Here is a 12,014-nt window from a genome sequence, read left to right on the forward strand (position 1 = left end):
TGTAACAGTACAACATAAGAAATAACTATAAAAATCAGTTGAAAAAGGCTTAACTTCTCAGATGGATATACATAGAATACATCATACAAAAACAGAGTGGACGTGGACGGGTACTTATACATCCCAACAACAAAAGGACACTAAGTACAGATCTGAGAGTTCTCTCAGTTACTGACAGCTAGTTCAAAGCCAATAACAACTAAATAAAAAATCATGCATCTAAGACTAAAATATCAATCAGTACACATCCAACATCCAAAAGATTTCATAAACTGTCAGAGAAAAACATGACCTTGTGCAATGCCAAGATACAGGTATCGACAGATTGTAGAGCCATGAATGTGCATATGTATATAAAAATAACATTTAGTTTGATTTTAATTTACTGATAACAAAATCAATATTAATACCAATAAAAACAATATTCAAAGATATAATTACAGTGTGGGTAACCTTTTAGAATACGTTCATTGAAATCTAAAACGTCACAACAGACACGGGCATAGCGAACGAGTTGTGATATATAAACACCGTAAGATATTTAAAAGTATCGATTGTTTGTTATATATTAAACTAAAAATACATGTTGCTCAACTGTTTTTCTCAGTATACATGTGCTTTATAATAGAAAACACACTTAAATGATATTTACTATAGTATTTGTTTGATTTGCAAATTTTATTAATGTTCAAGTATTGGCATATCGGCTCTTTATTTTTTGGCTTAAATCATCATCTTTGATATATTATCATGGAAATACATGATATGTTCATATTCATTTGAAGTAACCCATTTTTAACAATTTGCAGACAAAATCAACATTGATATTAAAAAGCAAGTAATAATCATCAAATGAACAAATTAAATGAAGCAACCTCTTTCAAGATAAATAGGCAAAGTTGAACAACATGTACATATATACTTTTCTTTTCATAGAAGACTTCAATAAGTCATAAAAGTCATTTGACAAAATTAAAGCAGATTCTAGATTTCCTTTCTTACGATTTGAAGCCCAAGTAATGCCAATGCTAAATATAAGGTCAAAGTCCAAGAAAGCTTTTCTCCCCGTTTTTTAAACATCAAATGTCTCGAAAATGAGTTCCATATCCTATCAATTCCTTATAAACTTATGCTGTTCTGATTTATAGCATCAATTTTAAATTCCAGATTTTTTTTTTTAAATTTCACTTAAGTACAATCTTAAACGTCTTTTTTATTCTATTATTGATCATTTACAAACTTGAACAACAATATTCAAAAACAGTTTTCATTTATTACTACAGGAAAAACAACTATCACTTAGAACATCATATCACTTAGTGACATATTAATTCAGATAAAGTTAATAGGATACATACTTTTTTTTTCTGCATGTAAATCAAAGGACATCGAGGTTTTACAACCGAAAGCAGTATAAGACATTCACTTCTTTTTGGTCCCACCTGCCTGATAAATATTGCACGGTCCCTTATGTAAAACACGAATGTACAATCCAATAAATCTACTATTAAAATTAATCATATTTATATTGTGAAAATATCAGCGGATGGATACAAAATAAGGGGTCTCGAGGGTTTAAATCTTAATCGGAGACAACAATCCACAGGAGTCAAAATTGCGTAAACTTATGAAATTATTAGCATAACCAATAATGTATACCCAGGAATAAAAAGTTCCCGACATAGAAAAATTAAAAAAATAAAATAATAACAACGCAAAATATAAGTGAACAGATTCCACAGGATGTACGACCATAATGTTTTTTAAGTTAGTATATTAAGATATGTTATAAACTATTGAAAACAAATAATTGCTGGTAACAATAAAATCTTACTGGGGGTATTAAAGTTATATTGAGCTAACATGGAAGCCTTTTTGAACTTGTTCGCCGCGATCACGTGTAAAAGCTTCACATTGGGATTCGCAGCTGATATGTAGCAAGTACAATATGCAGCAAATTTGACAATAGGTGCTATCAACACATAACGAATATTTTATTAAAACGAATTCGCCAAATGACACTAATTTTGTAATAGTATAAAGTCCTCTGTAGGCAATCGTGTCTGAAAATAAGACCCATATTTATTCAGAACAAAATATCTGCCAATATTTCTACCAGTCTTAATAATTCAATTGTTATATAATGCTGATCTACGATCTCGAGTATGTGAGATTGATAATGCGAAGGTCTGTCTTATTTTGATTTGTTTACGACTTTAATAACAGATTTTCAAATTTTGGATGTTCAAATTGCTCCATGAAATATATAATAAGTGAAATATAAAAAAAGTAATCATGACACATATACAAAATGTTATGATCATTCTGTCCATTTATTAACATATTGGATAAGCAAAGACATATAGCTCTGCCACGGTTAGCATTTCTGTTCCATTAGTGATGGTCAGTTTGATAAAACGACCGTCTGTATACCGTTTGCGCTGAAATACGAGATGCTCTCCATCTTTACCGGGTCCTTCGTAATGTGAAAATATTGAAATATCATCAAGGCTTGGTCCAACAGCTATGTCAAGATCATGAAGCCTTTCGCCTATGTAAAAGTAATAACAAATAAATTCGTAAATGCGTAATATTAATATATGTAAACAAAACACGAATCAACATTAAATTGTATAAAACGATGTTCCCAACCACAACAGACATGTATTCATACATCTTGCAAGGTCAATTTAAACGGATGTTCATTGGCAACAGGAGTTGCAGGGCTCTTGACAGTTCCAAAGAGCATATATAAGTTAAGGTTTCTAATCAAAATGGAAGTGAATAGGTACTCTCTATCAGGCAAATAGACGCTCTAAAGTATGTATTTTAATCACTCTTGATCTTTTATGTAACACCAAGAATGTCTTCAAGTAGTATGTTTTTTTCTGTATATGATGTCCTTTCTATATTATGTCGTATCAATATTATGTTATGTTGTTACGTCAAAATGTTATGTGGTTATTTTAATATAGTATTTTTATAATATAAGGACAATGGTATAGCACAAAAAGAAAGAAAACACATAATATAAAAACGTAAGCAAGCAACATAATAATGAAAGCACATTAGGTTGCAGTCTTGTTATTGGCTGCTCCGATAGGCTTACATGCAAAACAGCTGATCTTTAAAAAAAGTGAACAAAAAATGCCACGTAGAAAAAATTGTCTATGTTAAATGTCTCATGTCACGGAGAATGAAAAGGCGTGAAACTACTTTCAATTTTCCTAATTTGATTTTCCAAAAAAATATATTTCTATTTCTATTTACATCCAGAGAGATGTTTCAATTCAGTAAAAACTTAAAACTCAACGGAAAACATTGAGTATAGAAATTTTATTTCTACTTCCAGTTTCGACATGCTCCGGAAACCGGAGTTGAAATACAAAACTGGTACCATACAATAAAAAAGACTGGTACCATAACGTACAAAAGTATCAACATAAGATGATAACGCAATTTCTTTTTATAAGAAATTAATTACATAAAATAACAAACTAACTACATAATAGAGTGAATTAACTACATAACATAATAACGATAGTGCTTAATATAAAGCAAAGAAACACAGCAAACCACAACCAACGATGGTTATGCTTTCCATACTCTTTTATATCCAGTAAAGCACTCCCTTATAGGTTGTACTTTGTAAATACAGCTGTTTCACAAGCCACGCCTCTTTTGGGGACATATATAATATTCATAGATATGTTAATTTGTTAACGTACTGGTTCCCAAATATGATCTGTGTGTTTCATCTCATAGAGACATAACTTGGGAATGTTACCAGTATAGAAAAACATGGTAGCGCCTAGAATTTAATTCTTAGGAGGTCCAAAAGTGGAGGTAGGGGTAGTTTAGAATTTTAGTATAAGTTTAAACTCTTAGAAGTTCAGGGGATATAAATGTTGAAAATATGCCGCACAGCCCTATATTTTGACCTTTGAATGAAATAGTAGTGCATATCAACTTTCCGTTCTGGGATATAATTTTTCACGAAACTTTTTAGTAAAAGTGGCACAGTTTTAGCCGCAAAGGGAGTTCCTATGGGAAATTTCATTGTCTATATTTACAGAATTGCAACCTATATAGGGTGAAAAAAGAGAACATATAAAATTTCACCAAATCAGGTTTATCTCAGTGATTTAAATGAAATTAAATCAAATACAAAGTTTTATGAATATGTCATGAAGATTGAGAAAATCCTGGGCCTTAACTATGATGACTGAGCATAAATTCGCAGTTTACAGTATGCATAGTTTACGTAAAGGCCTGAATTCAAAATAAATTCTTAATGTATGCATATTTGTAATTTGAATTGTTTAGAAGTGCTTATATTTACTCTTCGCAGTCATTGAAACTTCCTGAATATTGTTTTTTGGGTGTTTTTGTTCTGTCGATAACACAAAAGTAAGCCGTAACACCTGAATGTGCTTTTTTGTGACCGCGGCATAAAAAAATACAAGCTAGAAATACAAAAATACCTCAATAAAACTAACAATCGTGTGTTCTATCCTAAATATGTACTGAATATTCCATACTCACAGAAAAAAAAACAGAATAATTTAGCAAATGTGAGGCCCCAGTGGCAAAAAAAAACAGGAAAATGCCTACCCCCTTGGTCACAAAACAGATAATTTAACCTGTAAATGCTATGATTTTATTATTTTAAAGGTGTTTTGTATAGAAAACAATAAATGTGCTTTGAAATTATGCAAAAAACAGATGTTAGCAGTCAGTTCTATAAAACTTTTAGTGAAGTAATACATTAGACTGGTAACTTCATACATACAACTTCTGAAAATATGGCTTTGTTTAAACACTTCTAGATCATGTATTAGCTAAATTATGTTAGATATATGGTTAGAGATGATATTGTTGTGACAACATTTCTACACTGACCATTTGAGGTAGAAATTGTTAACTTTAATTGACAAATAGGCATACAGTAAGATGTGGACTGGAGACAAAGGCAGGATTGGATACTTTATATACTCTTGAATGTTGGAATGATTAACTACCAAACTTTACATTTATTGTATTCTGAAATGCTTTTAATTTGTTATAAGAATAGTTTCAAACAGGTTCTAGACATTTCATGTCAGAAAACATGCACATAGGGTAAGCTGACAATAATTAAGGTCTTGTTTTCAAATTCCTCAAAAAATTGAATCAGGGGTGGGGTATAAAATGTACTGTAAAAGAAAAGTTAGAGTATATGCAGTGATTTCTTTAAGGCTATAATTCTGATAAATAAGTATTGTTGTGAGAAAAAGGTGTGTTTTAAGAGTTTTCTATTTGAATAAATGTGTGTATAGGTTGCACTTTGTAAATACAGCTGTTTCACAAGCCATGCCTTTTTTGGGGAGATATGTAATATTCATAGATATGTTAATTTGTTAACGTACTGGTTCCCAGATATGATCTCTGTGTTTCATTTCATGTTACCAGTATAGAAAAACATGGTAGCGCCTAAAGTTTAATTCTTAGGAGGTCCAAAAGTGGAGGTAGGGGTAGTATAGAATTTAAGTATAAGTTTAAACACTTAGAAATTCAGGGCATATAAATGTTGAAAATATGCCGCACAGCCCTATATTTTGACCTTTGAATAAAATAGTCGTGCATATTAACTTTCCGTTCTGGGATATAATTTTTCACGAAACGTCATAATAAAGGTGGTACAGTTTGAGCCGCAAAGGGAGTTCCTATGGGCAATTGCATTGTCTATTTTTACAGAATTGCAACCTATACCATGTATACATAATTAATTAAAACTAAATTCAACCCCGACACAACTACATAGTTTTACATCCTGCACAGTTAAATTGGCGTCATGTATAAAATAATTTGTAAGGATTATGCAGAAGGCAATCTGGTATTCATGTCTCCCGAAAAAAGTTGGATACTCTTATTGTTGTTGTACATGCATTTCGGTATTTATACATCCTTGGCATTGATGGTTCCTGATGAGGGTTATTCTAGAAAGGCGCTTAGGATGCATACCATTTATCATCTTATCTATATTTTTTCTCCTTATTTCATACTAATTTTTTTTTTGTATTTCATTTTAGTTGATTTTGCTCTTCTTTTTCTTTATAAGCCACATGATCTTTCCTGCAGCTATTCTCAGAAACCATAAGTCGTATGTTGTATATTATAGGACCTGCAAGCTCTATGATCCGGGTTGTGCCGTAATGTTAAATCTGTCATATTAAATGGACCTAAGGTATATTATGGGTTTTAAGATGGGCATGGATTTACTATAGAAGAAACCTTCAGGAAAATTATTTTTCAATTATGTATGGAGTCTGTGTTTTGGGTGACTTTTGTGTTTTCATAAAAACATCATTACTTGTTTTCATTATCTAACAGTACCCCCAAATAATTGACGTTGATTTGTAGCAACACGAGAGAACTGAAAAACAAAAATGAAACTAATAAAAGAACTAAATAAATCAAGAACAAATACAAAAATTTACATTGTGTGGTGACTCGGAAAACTACCACACATTTCATTTCAGTTCTTTGTAAAGAATGGTAATTGATAGTATTCTCTTAAATCTTTTACTTATTCTAATGAAAATTTTGAACAGTCGTATTTCTTAAACTGTTAACATTCATTTGAACAACATTGATAAAGTTATACACATACCATATGGTAACATGTAACGAACCTCATGGTATGGGAACTACATAGTGTTCTAACGCACATTTTTAGTGTTCTTTTTTTTAAATCTTATCAATGTTACCAATAGTTACCGTAATTAGCTCGGTTGATGATTTCAATTCGCATAATGGTGTAAATGGTTCCTAGATCTACCCACCAATACGGTGACTGTTCAGCATTCGTATGTGAAAACGTATTTGTAAAGCCGTCAACAGCATATTCTGATGGATACTCAACAACTGCATCCATTTGTGTGGAACTTTGTCCAGTGACCTTTCCAAGCGCAACATTTATTGGTTCTCCGTTCGGTATTTTACAATCTTAAACAAGCCAAAGCAGTTTTAAGTTAATATAAAAAATGTATAATCTGAATTGTAGTCAATTTCGATAATGAATAAATTGTTGCTTGCATTATCATGATTATAGCAAATTACAATTGTCAAATAATACTTAAAAGAAAGACTTAATAAAAAAGAAGCAATTACACATACACAGCCACAATGTCTCTTCAGTCATGCTAAAGACCAAACTATTTGAAAATAAAAAAAAAACAGAATACAAACGTTGCATCAAAAAGCTGCGGGACAAACAAATCATAGGTCGACAATATCATGGCAGAAAAAAACCAACAAACAACAGTTTACAAAACGTTTGATAGCAAATCAAAGAATCAGTGTCACAATTGACGAAACAAGATATCGCAATTGGAAAATATGTGGTCATTGGAGACACATGTATTAATATACAAATGTATAGAGACGTTACGCAAGGTATAAGGTGTATTTTTCATTCGATCTTTCCTTGACGTATAAATAGGCTTAACACAAATCAATTCTACGTATTTGAGATAGATAGTTAACTGTCTTGATTCATCATTTGCCATGACGATGTCAGTTTATTTTTCGACTGATGGGTTTCAATGTCCCTTTGGTAACCTTCGCCTCTCTTTTGAATCAGAATAAATTAATTTAGTGTTTTGTTTTATTATATGATAAAGCGATGATTCCGTGATCATAATGCCGTTTTGCCGTGTAAGACGTAACAAAAAAAAAACATCCATTCAAATCAAAACGAAAAATAAAAGTACAAACTGCTTTTCGATAAAATCTGTACAGGTGGGTAATAATATGATCATATTCATGATGTTAAACGGTCAAGATAAATATCATGTCAGTTCGAATTCTAGAGGACAATTTGGAAATTCCGTAGAGCTGTACGATTTTAAAATTTTCAGCATACCTTGAAGTTGACGGACAATTTTCTTGCACGCAGTGAAGCATTGAAACGTTATTTATGATGGTTGCCATTAAAACAAAGGAGTAGACAAAACCCCTTTTTTCTCTTTGGAAGGGGAATGAGAGGTGTTAAAATTTGTGGTGATATTTTAACGGTTTTTTACCTACATGATTTGTTCTTGTTCTTATCGTTACGATCTTATCTAAACAACTGTTTATACGTTCTAGAATATAAGAAGGACAGCACGTATAAACTAAAACATTGTATGAATATTAATTTAACAACTTCAATCCTTATCATTCTATAAAATAGGAATATATTATCTTTGCTGTACTCGGTATGACCTTTCGGAATTTCAGGTCCCCAATGCTCTTCAACGTCGTACTTTTTTTGGCCTTTTTTCCAACTTTGTTTATTCGAGCGTCACTGATGAGTCTTTTGTAGGCGAAACGCACTTCTGGAGTTCAAAATTTTAAGCCCGGTATCTATATGATAAGTTTATTAAGTACATCTGCACTTGCAAGAAAACACGAACATTGTATGTATGTAATCTGCAGTGAGAAAACATACAACATTTGAAAAAAAGGAATATAATTCTTTAGGTTTGGTTCCTTGTCCCAGCTTGACTAAATTGTTGGTATTTATAGAGTAATATTAGCCTTTCAACGTTTGTATTTGGTTTAAATTTCCAAATTTTCATCTTTCAGATAAAAGCTATTTTTGAGTGTTGTTCTAGGGTAGTACCTATCTAAACAGATATATGACAGAATATTCCGACAGTTCTGAAAAGATGTTATAACTGATCCCAATTGTACATTTATGCTTTACTCTATACCATATGTCTGGCGTACCTCACTGCTGTTCTCCCCAAAATCTCTCTTTCTACCATTGGCTCAATTTGTAATTTAGTTTTGTTCTCTCTAATAAATCTTTGTAGCTGTATCCACCAAATTACATAGAAAATGTTCTAAATCATATGTACCTAATATACTGCTATCATCAGTAATGTTTTCATACCTACCGTCTGATACACAGATAGTGTCTTGATTCTGCAGAATTTCACATACTTCATCTCCTTTGCATAGACTGCCTATACAGGGGTCAAAAAGCGGATCCTGAAATTTGTTATTTTTTGTAACTATTACATAAATAAGCTAATTGTCAATGAATTGATATCATCACTGTGTACAGTATATACCATCTTATAAGTTGTCTACACTCTTCATTGGAGATTCGTATTTGATTATTCTTCCAAACTTGTTGTGGTTCGAGCGCTACTGATGAGTCTTATGTAGACGGAACGCGCATCTGGCGTACCAACTTATAAACCTAATATCTTTGATTAATTGTTTGGGGAAATTTAACAGGATGTTTGTTATATAATTATTTGAAGTTAAAACCTATCACAGATCACAGTTATAACCTATGTAAGGTGATATTTATTAAAATAAACCAGGTGTCACTGCAAAAATATTAACACACACATGTTGAACATTTTTAACATAGCAACTCTCTGTAATGACCTACCATTTTACATTGTGCACACATGATAACCGATAACCTGAAACAAGGCATAACCAGACAATTGGGTATATAAACTAGAGAATATACGCACTAAATTGTTGTCATGGCACGGTTTAAATGGCAACCAAGTCAAAATGTTTTCCTTTATTTCGGTGATTTTGGAAAGGAAACAATCCAAAATACTTTGAAGTACTTTTGAGGCAAATTCTGATTTGAATTATCGGTATTTGTTTATAATTTAAAAAAATATGATGCTGAACGAAAAGAAATGTTACAAGAGTCATCTTAAATAATGACAACAGTAGTATATCGGTGTTTAAAAGTCATAAATCGATTGAGAGAAAACAAATGCGGTTACAAACTAAAACCGAGGGAAACACATCAACTATAAAAGGAAAACAAAGGAACAACAGGAACACTGAAAAGCAACAAAAACAAACGCCAACATACACAGCAACGAACTATTTTATAACAACTGCCATATTCCTGACTTGGTACAGGACATTTTTTTCTTTGGTGGGTTGCATCTGGTTTTATGGCTAGCCAATCCTCCCACTTATATGACAATGTTTAAAAATATCGCTAAAATGACAACACTACGTGACAGAAATACAGCACAAATACACGCAAGAACACTCATCACAGAGAAACGCACAAACAAATAATATAACAGTCGACACAACAGGCAAACCACAGAACAACAACGAACATCTTCCATCAACGACAGACAACACAGGATATCACAAATAGTGACACACTTACGTAACGAACATGCAATCTCGAACTTTATACAATTATTTTCACAATACCAGTCCAAACAATTTTCATGACAATGATGGTATTGAAAGGCAATTTTATAATTATTTGTAATATTAAAAGTGCCATTTCCAAAGGGGAAGGGGACATTTTCCTTTGTATTTAAGAGGGCAAATGTTGTTGTATCAGATGTTTTTTTGATGGGTCTTTGTTGATTTTAGACATCAATAGTGATTCGTAACAATAAAGATACTGTCAGAATGTGTTCTATGCGGAACAACTCAATATCGTAAAATAAGAGATGATTTTCAGTCAGGATTAAAAACAGTTTTAGTTGATGTTCAGAACAGTTCATCTGACATATTTCTGGAGAGGTTACATAGAAGTCAAATTGTATTCTATTATTTTTTCTTTCCAATGGCTAATGATGTGAACATTTTTTTTTCTGTTTTTGTATACATTACAACGCTTTTCATTTATTTGCCATAAAGTATTACAAAACGGGCGTTAAGTTGTCATTTTTTGGTACCAATACAGCGAAACCAGAATTCCTATTCCTTTGAATGATTAATTTTCAGAAACATTGAAATCTACAAATAGATCAATTAAACTTCAGGTGCTTTTCTGTAAAAATTGTGTTTCTTCTGCCATGTCGGAATGCTTTTGATTATTGGAGAATTTCGTGTTGCTGACCGATCTTTCGTATTTTTTGTTGAATTTATTGAAAATAAATTTTAGATTCGTGATGATTTGGAACATAACATACTGATGAAGTTTACACGTTGAACTATCGATATCTTTAAATCATGGGTGTTCCTCTCCTCTCATTTTATAGTATGAGTGTGGCTCTATTTTCGTAATATAAAACCTTATTTTTAGCAACAGATACATAAGTACATTATTCGTTGAATATCTAATCAGTTGAAGCTATTCGAATTTGTTTGTGGGGTATTAAATTAAAACAAGTGAAATTGATTTATTGCATGCCATTCATTTATCCATTCATTTATTTGAATCCTTAACTCACCCCTCTGTAATGTTGAATCTCAACGAAGTTATAACCAATCTCAGTCTGAAAATTGCCTCCAGAAAATTCTCTTGGTTTCATATTAATTTCACATCTAAGAGAAGCTCTGTTATAGTTGTAAGAATAACATCGTGTTCGCCGGATACATTTTTGGAAGCATGCCCTCGGTGATATATTTTCAAATTTGCGATAAGTAAATCCACGCAACTTTACATCTCGCTTATCTGGATTTATCCGGAAAGTTTCTGATGTAAATTGCTCAGCAGAAATTTGCAGGATTTTATAAAGTAACAAAAGTCCTTGGTATATACTAAGACGCATTTTCTACAATCAAAATTCTAGAACAGTCCTCTCAAGTCTTCAAATATTAAAACCGTCCCTAACTCTGCATATCTATGTCAAGTAATGCACTGTAATATACAACTTTTTGATTTGAAATCATGTGTCATATGACGTTACATTTATCATACCATTTGTGTTTTGTGAAACAATATCTTTAAGATAAATAATTCACAGAAAATTAGAATACTACAACAAATATCAATATTCTAACGCATTAAACATAAATAATTTACCGCACAAAATATTTGTACACCATATATCAATACTCTTACACTTCAAATGACACAAGTTTTGTCCATTTGTATGATTATAATTACTAAAACCAATAAACAGTTTAGTGTATTGGATAAGAAAATGGCAAAAGCAGTTCGCACACAAAAAATATGGAAACAAACGCGTATATACATTAAAAAAAATGTGGTATGATTGCCAACAAGACAACTCCTCACAAGAGACCACATG

General features: G+C 31.7%; 1 protein-coding gene across 1 annotated transcript; it reads right to left on the reverse strand.

Annotated features, from left to right (window-relative positions):
- Positions 1–271: 271 nt before the first annotated feature.
- LOC127723196 (uncharacterized) lies at positions 272–11,639 on the reverse strand. The gene is made up of 4 exons (XM_052229718.1): positions 11,211–11,639; positions 8,925–9,018; positions 6,760–6,987; positions 272–2,551 (listed from the first exon to the last, which is right to left on the reverse strand). The coding sequence occupies exons 1-4, from the start codon at positions 11,529–11,531 to the stop codon at positions 2,337–2,339; spliced, it is 858 nt and encodes a 285-aa protein (XP_052085678.1). The 5' UTR covers positions 11,532–11,639; the 3' UTR covers positions 272–2,336.
- Between the last annotated feature and the right edge of the window lie 375 nt (positions 11,640–12,014).

This window comes from Mytilus californianus, unplaced genomic scaffold, assembly GCF_021869535.1.
Source record: "Mytilus californianus isolate M0D057914Y unplaced genomic scaffold, xbMytCali1.0.p SCAF_13, whole genome shotgun sequence".
NCBI lineage: Eukaryota > Metazoa > Mollusca > Bivalvia > Mytilida > Mytilidae > Mytilus > Mytilus californianus.

Excerpts from the sequence above, each read along its gene's own strand:
- LOC127723196 (XM_052229718.1), bottom strand. The coding sequence starts at position 11,531 with ATGCGTCTTAGTATATACCAAGGACTTTTGTTACTTTATAAAATCCTG. Across the intron at positions 6,988-8,924 it reads CACTATCTGTGTATCAGACG|ATTGTAAAATACCGAACGGA; the intron begins GTAGGTATGAAA and ends GGCTTGTTTAAG. Across the intron at positions 2,552-6,759 it reads CATCAACCGAGCTAATTACG|GCGAAAGGCTTCATGATCTT; the intron begins GTAACTATTGGT and ends ACTTTTACATAG.